At 43.8% G+C, this 19,826-nt stretch overlaps 1 protein-coding gene across 4 annotated transcripts in view; it reads left to right on the top strand.

The window, feature by feature from the left end:
• The window catches only part of SLIT2 (slit guidance ligand 2), a 739,121-nt gene that overhangs the window by 389,826 nt on the left and 329,469 nt on the right, over nucleotides 1-19,826 (top strand). For all 4 annotated transcript variants that reach the window (XM_078678412.1, XM_078678410.1, XM_078678411.1 and 1 more), the window contains exon 5: nucleotides 9,593-9,664. In XM_078678412.1, coding sequence (XP_078534538.1) covers nucleotides 9,593-9,664 — 72 coding nt within the window. The remainder of the gene's footprint in view (nucleotides 1-9,592; nucleotides 9,665-19,826) is intronic.

Here is a 19,826-nt window from a genome sequence, read left to right as displayed (position 1 = left end):
TTACTCTTTCCTTTAAGTCTTTCTTTTTCTTTTCTGTGGCTCTGTCATTCTCGTTCTTCTAATGCTTATAATACTGGGCCATTTGGAGAATAGCCGCTGGCTTAGAGGCTGCCCAACTACTTTCGCTAGTCTGTAATTTCTGGGATACCTCCGGTAGTAATCCGTTAACGTAATTCTGCACGAATAAGTGGTGTCCGGTCGCAGTGGACATGTCCTGTCCACTGTAGTCGGAGCACACTGTCTCGAATCTTGAGAAATACTCAATAACATTCTCTTGTGGTTTCTGGCGGCACGCTGTCACTATGGATCAGTCTATCTTTTTCTCAGGTATCAATGTTTTTACTTTCTGCACTATTTTATCGGGGAGGTCCAATATAGCTTTAACTGGTTTTTGTCCAGGATTCTACTGCTTGTCTAATGTGTCGAGTTGTTCCCAGGTATGACCGAACAATTCTGTGTGATTTATCTTCCTGATCTGCTTCCACACATCGGCCGGCAAATGTAACCCGAAGAACAAGTCAATGTCGGCAAGTGTCATTATCGTGGACCCCAAAGCGGTACTTAGTTCAGTGTCAAAGGCAGTGGGATTCTTCCGTAAATCTGGATGAGATTTACGGAATGTCAAGATGTCCTGCCTGTCCCATGGCTGATACATCCAATTGTACACCACCCTCCCTTTAGCGTCCTGGTGATTTATGTCATCATGAGTCCCTTGTCCTCTAGGGGGGACCCAATACGGGGCAGCCTCCTTTATCGGCATCATGCTATTTGGCTTCTCTATTGGGGGAGTTACTGGCTTCGATGCTCTGTCTGCATCTATCCACCCTTGTTCTATGAGGTGGCGGAATACTTCTAACGTGGAGAAGAAGAGTTCTTCTACCTCGCTGTCGTTCTCGTCTCCTATGTCCACTTTTCTATAAAGAGCCATTAGCCTCCCTGGTCCTGCATCCTAGTATTTCTCTTCATAGGCAGTAAGTGCGTAGTAGCAGAAGCGCACAATGAAGAATCGCTTGTGGCTTGCGTCATAGGAATTGCATATGTCTGTCACATACTCTTCTGTTTCGCTCCTATTCACAAGGGTTTTGACTATCTTGTCAATGTTTGCCCGCTTGTGCGTACTTAGTCGTGGAACCCTGGGTAACCCTTTTTCTATTGGTCCTGTTACCACTAATGTGTTCGTTGATGAGGCACTTGGTGCAAGTGACTCGATTGGAGTGGAAACGATCATGGCGTCTCCGCTGGTACCTTGTTGTTCTTGTTGCTGTACTACGGAATGATTAGGGGCATAAGGAGGTGGCATGTAAATAATCGGGGGACCCAATAAGAGGTCATCGTTTATTCTTTGCTTAGCCGGTAACTCTGGGTACAGAGTTGAAGGCGTTCTAACAGGGCACTGGCCTGATATTTTCGCTTCTTGTTCACTTTTATCGTTCTCTCTTTCTTTGATATCATCTTCTAACTTTTTACAGTTCTGGTAAGCAGACTTTCGTGTTTCCTTATCCTTTCTGGCTTCATCTCTTTTCTTTCTTTGTATTGCTTCTTTTCGCCAGAGGCCGAAGTTGTCGAGCATGGCTGGCGTAGTTTTCTTTTTAAAGAGCGCTATTTCTAAGATTTCTATTTTAGCGAGATCGAAAGATCCCGTCAGTGGCCACTGATGTACCCGGTCCTTTCTAGTATATTTGTGCCATAGTTTGCTGTAAGCAACGATGGCTACTCCATATTTGACATACATGTCCTTGTTAGGGGTGCCTTCCGGCGGTGCTGGATGACTGACCTCTAACAAACGGTCCGGTCCAAAACAATCAAACAATTTTGAGAAGACAGGCATGACGTACAAACGGTTAAAATAAATATCTCAATAGGTTGTGGACAAAGGTCCGCACTACCTGTCCTTCACTGCCTGCAAAGAGGGAATATTCCTATTCTACGCTTGTTTGCAAGCAGGGAATACCTCTATTACTACCAATAACTTTAAAGAACGGAATACTAGTATTCGAGCAAACACTTTCAATACAATCAGACAATCAGTTTTGACGTATATCACGACCTTACCCGGACCGTTATGGACAGTTTATTCGTCGGCCCCTTCCAGCGCCCGTTTGTCCTCTCACTCAAAAAAAATGCGACGTTCCTGTAAGGTCCCAGTCAGGACCACAGGTCACTCGAGAGAGGTCAGTTCGGAACCGGTGAAGTTCAGTTGATCGGCAGCCAGACGAGAGTCTCTTTCAGGCAGGTGCACTCCAATCGTTTAGATGTTCACTCCGTCGTTAGGACCTCTCTCACCGGACCCACGTGTCGCTGATGGGCCCGACGTTGGTGCGCCAATTGATGAAAAGCAGCAAGACTCCCAAGACTTTCGATGCCGCTTGGTGCAAACCACCTCTAATTCACCTTAAGATTTAGCGATCAAATAACGAGGCAGGCGCTGGTAATTGGAAGGCGAAGAACAGGTTTATTACTCCAGAGGAGAACACATCAACTCGGACACGCAGAATGTCTTTGGGAGGTGTTCTAACAACTTCTCCACTGCTCAGTCTTTTATACACATTTCAGTCAGTTTATTGGTGGTCAAACATCCTTGGAATTCCTGCCTCCAGCAGGTTCCCACACAGACCCAGCAGCTGTCGTCCCCCTCCCAAATCTAACAGATGATTGCTATCTTGCATCTGGACATTCCGACAGGATCTAAAAGTGTGTGGAATCGGTCAGATCTGAGGGTTTGTGCAATTGATTAAATCAGACTTCTTTATTAGTGCTACAAGTCCTGCCGTGTGGGGGCAACAAACCATGTCTTCGGTTAGTGCCTGAGACCGGATTGAGCAGCCAGGTGCGGTCAGGGAGGTTATCAGGAGGCCTTGCTCATGTGCAGAGGATGAAAGGACAAATGAGTTTAGGGCGGGAAGTGGCTCCGGGGCTTTGTCACAAGGACAAGGTTTTATAACCCCAGTATGTTTGGTCATGCTTAGTCAGGGTGCTGGGGATGATTGTGAGGTCAAGCTGAATCATAGGTGACTAGCAGTGAATGAAATGGCGGCGATATTTAAAATGGTTGCTGCTTACGCGCTCGCGGAGGCCTTCGCTAAGCAAGATGGCGCCGGCAATGTTCATATTTGTCATTTTATATTTTACATGGCAGCTTTAAACTGCAATTTTGACGTCAAAGTAATCCCTTCTGACAGGTCTAAACCTTGCTAATAGATACTAATAAATCACCCGAAAGTAGGCCTTATTGCCCTTAAAAGCAGAGTGCATGGTATTTAAAAGTAGCACATGAAGAAATGTATTTTGAACATGTCCTTGCAGTGAAATATCTCCAAAAAGTGGGTTTTCACTGTAGCAATGCTAGTTGCTTCAAAAGGGAATCACTGAACAACATTGGCACATTTTATTAAATGCTGAATTTGTATTGGTAGAAGCAGGAGAAATACTTTTTTTATTAATTTTACTTGTAATTTAAAATCTTCTTCAATGGAAAATTCAGCTTTTATATTAATATTCTGGAAATGCCACTTTTAGAAAGTTGTCATCTCCCTGACTAAAGATTCTTGGGCCTTTCTGTGAGTGGCCAATTGCCTAGGCTGGTGACGGCTCTTCCACTGGGAAATGTGTATTGGGGCCAGGGTCCTGGGTGTAGAGGGGAGTGGGTCTTCCTGACAGGAAAGCTGAGGAGGAGCTGTGCTCACACTTCTATGCACACATGAAGGAACCTGACACCAGGTCTGCCCCAACTTTGGTTCACTATCCAGGCTGGAGCCAAACACAGTGAAACGGGAGGAACTTACCAGAACCAGTTTTGGTAGGCAAAGGTGTGCCCCTCTCACAGGTTGGCACTGGGCATAAAAGTAGCATCCCCAGAACCTGTAAGTGAGCCAGTCTCTTGACCAGGATGGCAATGGGTGCAAAACCATAAACAGCTGAAGGGACAAGTCACTTTGTGCCCTGATGGACTAAAGACTTTCAATTGACCCACATGACTAGATGGGTCTGTTCAAGACCAGTGATGCTGGCCCCCTTACATACTCTGTGGACCAGTTGGCGAAAGACCTGGACCTCTGAGCCCCAGCAGGAGAAGTGCACAGGAAGCCAGGCAAAGAAGAAATCTGGTTGAGGGAGACAGTGAAATAAGCCCCTTTTGAGTACATGAGGCCTACTGGAAATGCTCCTGGTGGCTAGAGCTCACCACCATGAGAGAAAGGAGCCTAAGTTTCATGTGGCTCAGTTAGGCCGGGGAGACATGCTGCCATTGTAACCTTCTTGTTCACATAAAGGCATTTGACACACATTTGCTTCCGTGACAGTGCAGGATTAGTTTCTATGAACTACATTTGCTTACACATTCCACTTCGTAAGAACACTATCGCAACACCTTGAACATGTCGTACAAGGTTCAAACATACATTGTGCAAATGTGATTGGTATTCTTCCATCAGGTGGTGCAGCTATCAATAGATCATAAACAATGGAGCCTGACTAAGGTCTTGGCTCGGAGCAATTTATTTTTTGTTATAAATAAACAAGCATTTCCGGGTTGGGGTAGAGGAGCACTTGCTGTGATTGCAAGGTCACTGCATGCTGAATCCTCAGCCCAGCTGCTTGCTGATCCCTCTACGAGGAGGGATGTCCAACCTGTGACCAAGTCGGGGACCTACATACTTTGCCTACAGGTAACGGGGGTTCGATCGTCCAATAGGGGATTCTTGGTAGAACACATCACACCCTAAGTTAGGCAGCGCGTAATAGGAGTGCAATATATATGTATATGTGTATATGTGTATATATATATATATTTTTTTTTTTTCATAGGACCACATATACTGAAGAACCCCCTGATAACCTACAGGAGAGGTTCGGCTCTGAAAGATTAACTACTGAGGAGTCACTTTTCGAAAAATCCCAAAAGGAAGGACACCGTAATAGGGTTCTATCCGTGCATGAATTGCAAGGCGTGCAAAAATTGCAAAAAGGTTAAGGAATTTACCATCCCGGGCAGAATAACCAAAAGGAGAATGAACAAACTAATGAAATGCAAGACTGATTTTGCAGTATATTGCCTGACCTACCCATTTGAGTTGAGTTATGTGGGGAGCACCATCTATCTGACTAAAAAGCGGGTTCTTGAGCACATGCATCCCATAAAGAACCGGGATGCTATGTATCCAGTGGCACACCACTTTCAAGAACATCACAAATCCAGTCAGAACCTCTTGAAGTTTTTCTGTATCAATCAGATACCCAAAAATGGAAGGGGTGGGGACAGAGAAAGGAAACTCAGGAGGGTAGAATCGAAATACATAATTGAATTGCAAACTAAAAGTCCGTCGGGCTTGAACAATGAGGAAGAGCTATGGATACACATTCCATGAAAATACCCAAGGGAATTTTTGTAAATATGTAAAATGTTATTGAAGAAAAGGAAGTAATCTGCACTTAAATCACACTTGTACATATGAAGGGGTATTCATTGAGAAATGTTTGTGGACATGAATCAAATTTAAAGCCACTGCACAATTAACGGTACACTGAAATATTTGTGGAAATAGCCCATACAGGGCATGATACATAGAAGAGTAAAACTTCTATCTACATATTTGCCAACAAAAAATATGAGTTTAACAAAATACACAACACCCATTGCCCATTCAGGGCTGTATTAAAAAATCAGTTGTACAGGATGTAAATAGCTGTATATAGGCTGTACAGAAGGAATGTCCATAATACATTTGTAAATAATGAATAGCATGTACCATGATTGAGTCAATGAATTGTATGGTTTGTAAGACATCTCAAGATGGCCGCTGTCAAAACCTAGGATCTGCTACGACTCACATTAACCCCTTGTTGCTTTTTACACACAACCTGAATGAACTGCTTCCCCTTTCTATGTTTATGATTTGATTTAAAAAAGGAAGAATAATGTTTACCCTACCGACATTGACGAAGGCGTGTAGCCGAAACGCGTCTGTCAGGTGTTTTTTTTTTGTTTGTGGCTTGAATAAATCAAGAATAATATAATCCCTCTGTGTGCACCTCATTACGGCCCGTGGAGAAGGGCCATCGAAGGGGAATATATATATATATATATATATATATATATATATATATATATATATATATATATATATATATATATATTTACACACTGTGTTATATCCCTGCATATATACATTGCTTTAGGAAGACGGTGAAACTGTTTATTTTGTTCACTATCATTATAGTGCTAATGACTTTTATCTGCTTCTGTCTATTGATCACTGAGGCACATATATTCTATACAAGAATCACGATGGTTCAATAAATATTGAAAAAGCCACTCTGTGTATTACTTACTGAGCAAACGGGTTCTAGATCTGTTACCACCATTCCTAGAAGTCAGTGTTGTCATGTTCGGTAATTGCCATAACAAACCATTTGCTACCTATCTAGGTTTAGAGTTGCTCATGGTGGCATTGTGAGCTAGTTGGCCTAGAGGACAATATATCCTACGGGGGTGCTCGGAATCTGCCTGGCACAATCACAATGTTTATGTTGCACAACAAATGTACAGTTCCTACTGGGAAGTGGAAACTACACAAATGGCCCAAAGGACCCTAGTAATGCAGTATGAAAGATTTTGAGCTTTGTGAAGAAACGGAGTGCATGGCGCTCTCTGGAAAATCCTAAAATTTCTACCAGAGAGGGCCAAGCCCCCGGGGCTTGGTGCCATTTTATTTAATTATTGTGGAGAGGGGCATGTATTGGGCACCCTCACAGGATGCAAATTTAGCCCCGGGGACCCCATCCCCCAGGGACTGACACAAAAGAATTGTGAGTCAAATGGTGGCAAGCCCAGAAATTGTGGGACAAGGTCCCAAGAACCCTCCCCTGGGACTCATAAGATGACCATAGCCCAGAACTGACATGCTCAGCTGCTCTGGCATGGTGGAAGCAGAAACCAAATGCCAGCTCCTGAGCGCTGGAGGGCAGTGCACTGGAAGCCTTCAGGTTGGCTGAGGCCTTGGGGTACTCCTGCAACCCCTTATTATCCACTTAGATGCAGGGTGTCCCAGATGGGACCAGGAAACCCCTACTTCTAAAAAAGGCAAAACAAATGAAAACATGTGTGGCAAAGCCGCACAGTGGTAGAACCCACTTTTATAATATTTACTGTTTCGGGACTAGGAGGTCCTTATAATGCCCTGCAAGGGTTTGTTTTCATATTCCTTTCTCCTGTGGTGCCCCAAAGAGAGGCAGAGGCACAACCAATGCTATTTTCCACTGTTGCGGGGCTTCAGAGAATGGAGCAGGCCCCCTAGAAGTGATTTGAAAACTAGCCATAAGTCTCATTGTCATTGAATGAATGGCTCCAGGAGACTTTTCAATTGTTTATAAAGCACTCCAAAGATGGGGCTTTTGCACCGCCTTAGAATCACATGAACCCCTTGTGGTTGGTCTTATGGCTGCATTCTGTGTGGCCTGAAGTGGTAAAAGAAAGACTTGGACATGTTATATTGATTTTCAATGCTTTATTTAAAATATATTGCTGACCATGATCTATGATAATCATTCAATGCTTTTAGCATCAATAATGATTGTGTTTACTGATGCGAGGGATATGATGAGGATTGTTTCTATAACGTGGTGATCCTTTGACAGAACCAACAGGCTTGCCTTCTATATCACTGTGATGACCTCTTGACAAAGCCAGTAGGCACATGTTATATTTCAATTTGATTACCCCTTGACAAAGCAAATAGGCCTGATTTGTAGATAATCAAACCCCCTTATATTGTGATGTTCTATCTGGTATAGATGGGAGATATTGTGACTATGGAGGTCATGACCCTTTAGGGGTCAAATGTGTAATAATGGTGTCAGCAAAGTAATTTCTCAATCTGCCTGATGTATATATTTGTAAACTAATTGTGTAGTATTTAGTAGTGTGTGTAATTAGTGTGCTTTTCCTTTTTTAAAGAAAAAGCACTGACTGGGCAATCATTTATTCAGTGTTATTACATGCCAGCAAATGGAGATTACTACCCACACCACCCTCCCTGAGTAGGCCTTTGACTGCTCTGCTAGCCTAATAGCATCAAGTGCTGCAATTAGGTACTTAGTTCCCAGTAGGACACAATTGTGGGCCTATTACTTGCACAGGACTCACATCCTGCACAACTAATAACCATTTTCTTACACAAAACAATGCAACTAATAGTATATGATAGTTATTAAATATTCCCATTTTATATGTGTGGGGCTACTTCACAAGAGCATATAAAAGTCAGGGCCACTGGTAATATGTGATTATGCGGCCGCGGTGATTTTTGCATAATTATAGATTTGCTGCATTTGCCACATAATCCAACATCTGGCGCATAATCTGCAGATTTTAACTGCACCGACGTGTTGCTGCGCAGCGAAAGGCCATTTGCAAAGCTGGACTGGTCACCTTTTTGTTGCTTGTTGCTATATTTGGGTATTAAAATGGTGCAAATAGATGCAACCAATGCTTAGACAGTGGTACCAAGTTTAAAAATTATGGAATAATGAAGCAATACTGTTATAAAATGTGACACATTTGTCGCATAATTCCAGTGATCAAAATGCCTTTGTGAGTAGACTCCCCTATGCCCTAGTCAGAACCGGCATAGTGCTACACAGTTTTCGCTTTTTTAACTTTGGAGTATGGCATAATGATACCATTTGACATATTGTCAGTGCTAAATGAGGGGAGATTATGGGTCAGGGAAGACACAGCTATATAATCTCACTCTGGTGGTTCACCTCACTTCACTAATTCTGACAAAAAGAACACGGCCGATTGTTCTGAACATTTTAGAACTTTCTAAAAGAAAAACCTTGCATTAATCTTGTCTGCGTTATGGTCTGCGGTAGAATTCATTTGAGGATACCTGCATCTACTAGCATCTTTGAGAAGTATTACACAGAACTGCCCTATGTTTTTTTTTTTTTTTTTTTTTTTTTTTTGTAAAGCGCTGTCTTCCGGCATATGATAGCTCAGAGCTCTATAAGCGGACCACCTTAATCATCATTTGCATTCCAAACACCAAGGGTGATGCCTGTCGGACTTTTTATGTCCGAATATGTTGTGTAGAAATCGACCTTTTGCATAAAATGTTGAAGGTTTTAAAGTACTCAAATTAGTGCATTCAGACGGCATGCTTTTAAACAATACTCTCAGTATTTTTGGTACCCAGATGGTGTCACAATATTATGTTACACTTTTTTTCACTGCCGCCATTTTTCAACTAAGAGGCGAGTCTCCTGTCATATTACCATAATGCAATTTCATAAAGAGCACAATTAAATCCAGTGTCGGTAAGACAGGCTGAAGGTTAGCATCTCGTTCAGTGGATTTATTGTCAGTGCAGTGCCGCTGAAGTCCATTTGCCAATTACTTAAAGTGGCCGTAAACTGAATTTGCTCTGAATTGTTCATTTTTTTCCGCCATTTTTTTTCTTCATTTTAGTGATTGGAACCTGGGCTTGCTCTGTGTTCTTTTCTGTGATTCAGCTAAAGTGATTCAAGAAGAATTGAAATATTGTTTTGTTTCTATACAGTGCTCACCCTTGTAATCTCTTTCTTCTATATATAGTGACCTCAGTGAAAATCTGATGCAGGCCATTCCAAGGAAGGCTTTTCGTGGGGCTGTGGACATCAAGAACCTGTAAGTCTTCTGAGTTGCCTTTTAATGCTTGCTTCTGTTGGTTTTACGTACAGTGCACGCTGCCAGCAGTGATTGTAGACATAGTTTCAGACGTCGATAACTCCTTTTGAGTTAAGGATGTAGAATATTGCATGTTGACCTCATTTGAATTGTGGCCACAAACAAACTCTAGACTTTTTAGAGAGACTCGGAAATCTGCTCTGGGTGGATGTCCCCCACTGGAAAGATGTGGCTGCGTTGCCATGGCAAAGATGGGAAATAATCTCTTTTTTCACACATGCATGATACTTTTTAGTGGAGCACAAAAGGTCTTTGCAGTAATGCATAATTCACAATGCTTTTTTAATGCGCATAGATTTCAAGTAAGTGGAATGGTGTGTTGAGCTTGCTGGCTCCCTGCAAAATTAAACAAAAATACCTCTAAAGAGCCCACATCCACCAACCAAAAGAAACTGTTAAAGCTTTTTATAAAAATGTGACACTCTAATGCTGCTGCCTTTCCTTGAATTTGAAAGGGGTGAGCCTATCGCCCAAGACAGTGCATCTCTGCTTCTAAATAGTAATTTATGAATCTCAGAATCTGGATTTCTGAATGGAAATTCATTTACTTACGATCAAAAGTCATTCTACCCATTTGGTCTCCCCCTGGAGTACGTTTTGTAGAGTGATAGGAAAAAGGGAGGAAAGAGGTGTCATGGGAATTAGTGAGACGGTTTTGCCATGCCAGAACTTATAGGGCCTCCCACAAATTCAGAAATGTTTAGGGCCCATAAAAGTATTGCAAGTATTTTTCCATTTTGTAAACTCTCTTGGATTGGAAATGGGAAGTTTTAACCTCCAAATGTTTTCTTTCGGTAAAAATGAAAAATAAAGCCGATCATATGCACGGTTTTGTATAGCCCGACACCAAAAAAATTGCGATTGTGAGGCAAATGTAAACATGGTTTTATACAATTTCTTTGCGAATTAGACCCACTGAGCAAATTGCCTATGCTCATGGGGAGACCCCTAATTGCTCAAGTGCCTCACTGTGGCATTATCCCTATTCAAATTACCCCCATTCGACCGGAACCATGTAATTTGGGGCAAATTGATATGGGAAAATATATCAAATGATATCTGCAGGGCACTACCACAACACTCTAAAAAGAATCATTTCATGTGGTACTACACAAATTGAATGAAGGCGCCAGGTGGAGTGCACTGTGACTAGTAGTGTGAGAGAATTAGATTAATCACCTTAAACCACATTTGGCTGAGTTGTAATAGTTCATTATCTTAGCTATAATTTTGATAGAATACAATTTGCAATGTTCTAAAGAAAAAAACCCTCAATGAACCAAACATTTGTATATTTATCTGATTGCGTCAAACACAACACACCATTCATACAAGGACGAAGCTTCACTTGCCAGAGGCTACCCGGGGCAGTATTATATATAGTGCCCTAGGACACAACAGGCGTGTGCACTGCTTTTTGCACTCCCGGTGCACAGTGCTGGCTTACATGTAACACCAGCGGTATCCAGAGAGGGCGTTTCCTAATTTGCATGAGGTGTGGTCCTATGCAACTGAGTGAATCACTTTTCATTTGTGCCCTGGCCATATTACCAACATGGGCACTGAGGCAATGCACTTAGGGGGCACACTGATAGTGTGACATAAAAAATGGTGCACTTTCAGTGTCCTCCCTGATAACAACCCTCTTCATGTGTTTAGAGGGTGTCCCATGGACCCCCAGACATTCACCTGCAGGAAGCTGCAGTCACTAACTGCACCTGCCTGCAAAGGGATCTCTCTCCTCTTCAAAGTGCAGGTGGGTTGTCACCTGCATTGTGAAACACAAAGCAGCTTCGAAACAGCCGCCCAGTATTTCACTAAATGTGCTGCACCCATTACAACACAAGTTCACAGCTGCCCTATAGGCAAGACATTCATTATAATAGGGTGCATGTTTCCTGTTTGAGCCTGGTGCACCTGTCTAAATGCGCACAATGGCGCAAACAGGGAAAGTGCAACTTATTAGTAATAAGAGCCTTGGGTGTCTGTTCAGCCAAGATGTAGATGTTATCCCAAAGCTGATGAACTGAAGTAACCTTCATTCAAAAAGGTGAACTCCTCCATGCTGCAGTGCTGCTTTGAGACAGCCTCCTCACTGGAATAAATTGGAGTAAATTGTGCACTTCTAAGTGCACATGTGTGTTTGGCCAGCCGTCTGAGGGCGGCCAAACACACATGCATACTTAGGTTTCTCCAACCCGTGGTATTATGCAGCCGGGCTGGAGAAACTGCACAGACTCCCGGTTCTGAGTGGAGCTTCTTTTCAGCATGCTCAGGCCAAACCTTGCACTGCTCTCATATAATGAGAGAAGCGCAGGAATGGCACAGGAAGTCTGTCCCAGTGTCTGCTGGGAGCAGGAAGAGCACAGGAGGCACAATGCGATACGGAAGGCCGCCGCAGTGTAAGGTAAGTTCTTATTATATATTTTTTAATTATTGTTAACACCAGCCCGCGCTCACCTTCCGGGCTACCTCCACCCGCCCCACCACCCTTTTGTTTGTGGTGGCCCCCATAGAGCTCACAACCATCATCTTGTCATTACTAATTGTAAGTGTGGAAGCACATGATGTGAGAAGTTGGCCTGGTACATGATGTTCACTATTCTAGTGAGCACCTTGCACCAGTCCGAACAACCCTTATGGTGATGGTTGTAAAGTCAACCTTATAGACCAGCTATCCTAGTGGTATCATGGACAAAAGCCGTCTTAGGCTTAACTCAAGAGGGCATGTGAAGCCAGCTGTTTTACCATATGCAATCCCTTTGGGAAGAGGTGTGGCGCCGCGGCCAGGGCGACTGACGCTGGAATCTGGGGACCACGGTTCGATCCCCGGCTCCGGCGGCAGGTTAGCCCAGCACCATGTGACTCTGGGCAATAGCTCGCTTAATCTTCCCGATGGCCCCCAGCGCCTAGAGACCCTTACGGGTGATTGTGCGCTTTACAAATGTGGACTTTACTTTAATACCAAATGAAAGGACACCACACAGGTTATATATTCAAAATATATATGTGTTTATTTCTAAATCAAACCTCTGTACTCTTTATGAGGGCAGAGGCACAAGCGCATAACAAGAAACTTAATATAACATACAATAAGTTGCACAAATATGGATAGGCCCTGGTGACCTGCTAAACCATATACTAAAATAGTGGTATAAGAACCACGTCACGAACAATGTAAAGGCCTAGGGCCTTGGGAATCGCTGGGCCTACACTGGACTAACAGTTGTTAGGGAGCAGGAGGCCCACGGGATGCGTGTGCAGTGTCTAATTGCGCATGTGTGCACACATAGAAGTCAATGGGTGCGTAAAGTTACAAAGTTAAAGAACTAGGAGTCTTCCGTCTGGACTAGAAGCTAACCACTTGAAACTAGGACACTAGGAGAGTTAATCTTCACAGGAGCAACGCAGTACTCGCGTTACCTCACCCACAGGAAGCGGGTGCATAGGTCCCAAAGTGTGTCGGGTTTCGTCGTGGAGTTCTATGGAGCCTTGGAGAAAAGATGCTGCAGGCGACCAGGAGAGAAGAGTCCGGTTGGATCCAAGGCTGGATTGAGGATGAAGAGTACCTGAAAGCAGAGGGGACAGAGTCTGGGTCACTAGCCAGTGACCAGGAAGGAACCAGGCGATGTCGGGAAGCAATCCGGTGATGTCATGAAGCTTGTCTCTGCATCCACGTGGACCAGGAGTCATCGACGATGACCAGGAGCTGGATACAGACTGTCCCACAAAGGCTCTCACTGTTGGCGGTGTTGGTGCTCGATTCAAAGTAAACAGGCCTTGGCAAATGCAACCCACGCAGGAATCGAAGATTGCTTCTTACTCAGGCCAGCAGGGACTGAGGGGCTTCTCCTTCACAGGGAAGCAAGGGCTAGTCAGGAGCAACCAGACTAGCAGTGTAGCTTTCGGGTTTCATCGTCACAGAGGCCACTAGCCAACGGGCAAGTGACCGGACAGACGCGTCAAGCAGGAAAATGCAAAAGGGCCCCACGCAGCACTCGATGAGTGTGGAGAGGTGATCTTCGGTGCAGTTGGTGCTCGGGGCTGGGGCTTCTCAATCCCCAATGCACAACTTCGAGGGTGCCTCAGAAGTTGCATGGAAAGCAATTAGCTGGCTTTCCAAGATGGCCGGTCCCACGTCTCTCATCGCCTCCATGAGTGTCAGATTTGCTGTGGCTGTGGATCGGGCTGTTTGATGTCTGGAAGTTGGGTCTTGTCAGGCTCTGTGTTCGAGTTCCGCCGGGAGCAACGACAAAGCAAACCGTAGAGCGCTTGATGGTGCCTGCTTGCACAGGGTGGTCACTCCTTGACCACAAGGGAGATTCTTCAGTCTTCCACATTGAGTAAGAAGTCGAAGGTCCAGAGTTTCGTATCAGAGTTTCAGTCAGGATATATCTAAAGTCTAAGGACACAGCTCCTACCTATATACCAAATCTAGGGGCTGGATTACCTGCTAGGTCCCTCCTATGGGTGGGACCCAGGAAGGGGGTGGTTACACCCCTTTCCCTTTGTCCAGTTTCGTGCCAGAGCTGGGGCTGGAGTGCCCCAGCACCGGTTTGAACTGGACTACGCATGGGACACCTTGTGTGCCCCAGGCAGTGTCTCCTTTCATTCAGCCCTCCCTGCCCCAATACACTATAGCCTGTCTGGGGTGGTGCTAACACCTCCCTGTGACAGGAATCCTATTGTCCAAGCCTCCCTCGCTGGAAGGACTCCCAGCAGCAGGAGGTCAGACTTGTGTCTGTGGCAGCAGCATCCATTTTGTGATGCTGAGGCTCTGGTTAACTTTAACCGGGATTAATGGAAGTAACATGTCTTCTCCCTCTAGAAGGGTGGAATTCCACCCCCGTCGCCAGAACTGGCGAGGAAGTAGTATTCCAAAGCGTATGACACCTTACACGACATGTTTTGATAAAGCCAAACCAAAGATAGCATTTAACTCCGAGGTTCATAATGCACTTAAGAGTATATGGTATGGCATTATCCTAGAACAGCTATAAGGACATGGTTCCGAAAGCTGCAGACCGGCTCAGCTCATGCTAGAGCACCATCTCACATAAAACCAAGCACTCTGCCATAGGAGTGACTTATAGGTGTATATGTGTCCAGATATAAGGTTAGACATAGGAATACTATATCTAAGCAAGGGGTGATTACACGACCTTGCCCCAGCTGAGTGATCAGCCAGTTGTGTCAGTTTGGATAGCCAAAATATATGCTGCAGCCCTTGGTAGGCCTTGGGTGCACCTATGCACTGGGTACCTATAGTACACTGTACAGGGACTCATAAGAGTGACCCATATCCCAATTGGTGATGTACCTAAAGTACATGGTGTGAATTTAGAGAGAGAACAGCAGGGCTGTGGATCTGATTAGCAGGTCCACAGCCACATTAAGTCGAAACCCAGTGAAGCAAAAAGCAAAAAAATGGGGTGACCATCGGAAAGCAGACCCTACTCTCCTACACATGACTCCAAATGTTATTTGTTTTGAGATGCTTCTTCTGTACGTTTGTAGTAAAGGTTTTCCAAAAGAACTTAAAAGGACTGAAATCCGACGTCATCTTTGAAGAAATTATTTTCAACTATTCAGGAAGGCATAAAATATCAAGTTGTGGATCGTCTTTAGTAGATCTTTTGCAATAGTTCTTTAAGCCTAGGGTTGGCATTCCGGCATGCCTGTAGACGAGGCGAAGGCCTGGGCTACAATGCATGGCAAGGCAGCATCTGTATTGGATCCCTTTGATGGTACTCTACCCACTTGTTGTAGATAGTGAGATATTATTATAAAAGGCTTCAAAAGTGAGTGCAAATGTGTGTGTTTTTATTAGCTGAAAAGAGTATTAAAGTAAAGTTACTCAGAAGACCACAGCATGCAAAAAACCTCAAATGTTTCAGCTCAAGAGACATTTCTTTTTACTAAAAAACTTACATTCACCTGGTATAGTTTGCCTGCCTATCACTGCTGAAGGCCTCACATGTCAAAGATGACATCAGAAATCACACCATCACTACAATCCCTGGTGAGAACACAGATTACCTCACCTTCGGTGCTATCAGCATGAATGGGCAGGGCAATGTAACCTTATTACAACAAAAACAAATATAAATAGCACAGCATCTCTAAGCAACACAATTTTAATATAAGCAAGTTCTACACTAAAGGTCAAGTAGTTATGAAATTAAAAATGATTGCTGTTATAAGAATGCAAAATATGCTTTAGGCATGCACCTAGACTGGAGGGAAGTGGTGCAGATTTAAAAGCCAATTTAATCTTTTGGAATAGAGTGTGGGCCCACAAAAGGGCGCAGGTCCGAGCCTGACCAAAAACCTTACATTCAGTCCCACCTGTGCATCATGAATGCAGTATGCAGAGTCACCATTAGTGACTCTTAAGTGTGTGTGTGTGTGTGTGTGTGTGTATGTGTACTCATATATGTTGGAACTGGCCCTTTTTGCAGGGTTATCTACAAACGTTTTGCCTTCCTCCTGTATTTTTTCGTACCTTTTTTTGTTGGCTTTAGGACTCTGGGCAATTTACCTCTCATAATTAGTGCTAAAGGGCATGTTCTCTCTTCTTTAAACATGGTATGATTGGTCTAAACCTGTTTGGCATATTTAATTTGCTTGTAAGTACCTTGTACGGTGGTATTCCTTATACTTGGGGCCTGTAAATTTAATGCTACTAGTGGGCCTGCATCGCTGCTTGCACCACCCACAGATGTAGCCTTTCAAACCTGGCTCAGGGCAGCCACTGTAGAGCTTGCGTGCACAGTTTACTGTCACATTAACATTATTTATGTAGTAAAAGGGGAGTTTCAGGCTTGGCAAGTAACTTTAAAGGTTACCCCTAGGTAGCCCTATGGAAAGGGTACAATGTAGGTAAAAGGTGAAATACCCTGCTTTATTGTGTTGCATGCCTTGTCGTGCCAAACACACGATTCCTTTTTTTAGCCCTACAGTGAATGCTGCACCTCTCATAGGTTAGCATTGGGAATCCCCTTATATGTTTGTAAGTGGTAATTTCAGATCTGAAAGGAGAAGCGTTGCCATGTTCGGTATGTTTGAAATAGTGAAACAAAGTCCCGGGCACACGTTCAGAGGATAAATATAATGTTATGATTCTTCCTGAGGTAAAGTAAGCTGTGGTCGACACCAGTAGGTTCTTTATGTTGAATTTTTGTAATTCTGAGAATAGGTAGAAGAAAAACAACCAGCGGACACGTGTTTTGTCACCCTGGAATGATCTCATGACTTTTCTGGGCTGTATGGAAAAGATTTCTAAACGTGCGATATTGCTGAACCGGTGATAATTCCAACCCAGTCTAATCGGGTGTCGTGAGGACAGTAATGGTGAATTGAACGTGGTGGGTGATGCGAAGGGGAGGACAGGTAAGTCACCACCCTTTTTTCAGGATCCAGTCAGAGTAAGCGGGCGGAAAGCGAGACGGATCCATCACACATTCTTCTGCTACCACGGACATAGGACTACACGTAAGACGGACACACCCGCCCACTACTCTGACTGGATCCTGAAAAAAACAAAGGTTACAGGGACGTTATGGTTAGGACATAGAATTATATTATATTTACTAGAAAACCAAAGGTAACAGTGGTGTTATAGTTAGGTTAAGAATTTACTGGCGCAAAACCAGAGAAATTTAGCAGTTCTAGTTATGCTAATCTCAAAAAACTATAACTCGTGCTCTAAGGTAACTATAACTCCCTGCCTGCAGCAGAAGCCGGTATTGTTTTCGCATGCAGGAAGCAGCAAAAAATGCTGCTCCCTGCTTGTGGGAGCAATTTTTCCGTGTCTTTTCCTGCCCACTGCTCAGCAGCAGGTAGGGAAACAGATGACAACTCCAATCCCAGCGGGCGATAGCATTTTTCCTGCTCCTGCTTGCAAGGAACAAACTCGCTTGGCAGGAGCTTTGAATTGCTCCAACCAAATAAGAGCAAACAGAGGTTTCCCTGCTCTCACTTGTGCTGGCAGGGAAACCGCTATGTCCCGGGGTGCACAGCTGGGCCTCATGGGACAGGGTCACCAGGACCGAGCATGGCCCAGAGAGGGGAGCTATGCGTCCTCCTTCCCAATTTATTTTAATGGCTGGGCCCTGGGGAATGAGATCCCCAGCTCCGAAATTGGCCCAGGGGGTGGGACAGATGGTCCCTTCCCCATTAAGCATATTAGGTGGGCCCCTGGGGGATGGAGTACCTCGGGCCGAATTGGGACCGTGAGGGGCGACTACATGCCACCCATTCTCAAATTCAACTGGTCCCTGGGGGTTGGTGGTCCCAGGGCCATAATTGACCTTAAAACACATTCCAAGGGGTCTGAGGATTTTCGTTCTCCCTATCTTGAGTGATTTACACCTGGACCTCCTCTCTCAATGGCAGACTGATACAACGGAATGCTCTATGAAGCTTATTAATACACTAATAATACATGCCGCGACTGGTGAAAGCAATGGAGAAAACTAAATTTTTAGGACAAGCGTTGGAGAAATTCAGAAAATTCACTGAGGGCATCTAGTTATTTGAGGAACTTGAAAAAAGTTTGGATAAACATGGAAAGGAAGTACAGAACTAAAAGATCAGAAAATTCCAGTGTGACAAGATTGAATACGCCACAGGGCAAGTCTACACTTTTGCCCGCAGTTTCGATGCCAACTATAACAAGCAATCCATGGATCGGGTCCATGCACAGGAACAAATAATGGTGTCAAGTGCAGATGGCTCAGTAATCAGCTCTGGGGATGAGGAACCAGTTAATAGCCACCAGATGATGGATTTTTCGGGGGAAATGCATCTTCTTCGAATGACTACGCGGGGAAAGGGCAGAGGTACACAACAGAAGAAAGAACAGAAAGGCGTGCGTCAACAAAAAGAACAAGAAGGAGCCGCAAAAGGCAGAGGCAAAAAAAGCAAATATAAGAAATGAACTAACGATCACCTCAGTATTTTAGCCAATAACAATCTGGCCATTAATTTATCTTCCAAGGTTTTGAATCCAAAACATCTGAAGTTAATAAATAGAGAACAAACATTCTGCCCTGCATCAGATTTAGACCAGGCAACAACAAGGGTCAATCTGTATAAATTCTGCCGTAATTGAAATCAAGAAAACATTTCATGAATAACCCACCACCAAAAGCAGTGGAACAAGATCTGACACGTTTGAATATGAGTGATATTACATCATTGAAAATTCTTAATCGTTTAGAAAGAGAAGGCATCCAACATTCCACCACTGTTGCCTTGGAAGAGAACTCCGATGCAGAAATATGTGAACAAATATCCATTGACAATAATCTATCTATCAGCAGCAATTTCAGGACATGTTCAAGATTCTGTCCCCAATTACCACCCAGTAATAGAGTGGATATTTTTCAAGAACTAATGACTGAAGAACTACACTCCATATATATTAAGGACAAAAAAGACGTGCAACATTGGGGGCAGAAAATGACCAAGGATGACTATTGGGTATTAAACGATCTACAAAAGCATGAAAACATCGTAATTAGGCCTTCTGATAAGGAAGGAAATGTTGTAGTTATGGCTTGCCAATAACACTATTTGGAGGTATAAAGACAACTGACTAAAATTACCAGTTATGAAAAATTGAGAGAAGACCCAACACAACAGATAATGAGAACTATCACAACATGCTTGTAGATTGGCAGATGCGCAGTCTATTTGATGAAGAGTTTCAATATCTCCTTCTAACACAACCTACTATCCCTACACTATACATCTTACCCAAAGTACATAAGAGTTTGAAAAATCCACCTGGATGCCCTATCGTCAGCTCATGTGGCTCCCTCTTGGAAAACACATCACGATTTATAGCTATCTTTCTTTTTCCTTATGTAGAAACCCTTCCGTCTTAAGTTCAGGATACAATGGATTTCCTCCAACGTATTGGAGGAATACCATGGAAGGAGAACTACATCATGGCTACTGTTGACGTGGTCTCCTTATATACATCAATCAACCTTGACAATGGTATTAAAGCAAGGGGATTTTTCTTAAGATCACCCTCATTGAATCTTCCTGAGCAAACACGAAAGATTTCTGAGATGACTAATTTCTGCCTACA

This window comes from Lissotriton helveticus, chromosome 2_2 (genome assembly GCF_964261635.1).
Source record: "Lissotriton helveticus chromosome 2_2, aLisHel1.1, whole genome shotgun sequence".
In the NCBI taxonomy this organism is placed as follows: domain Eukaryota; kingdom Metazoa; phylum Chordata; class Amphibia; order Caudata; family Salamandridae; genus Lissotriton; species Lissotriton helveticus.
The sequence above is the reverse complement of the archived record's forward strand: the minus strand, read 5'-3'. Positions and strand labels throughout refer to the sequence as shown.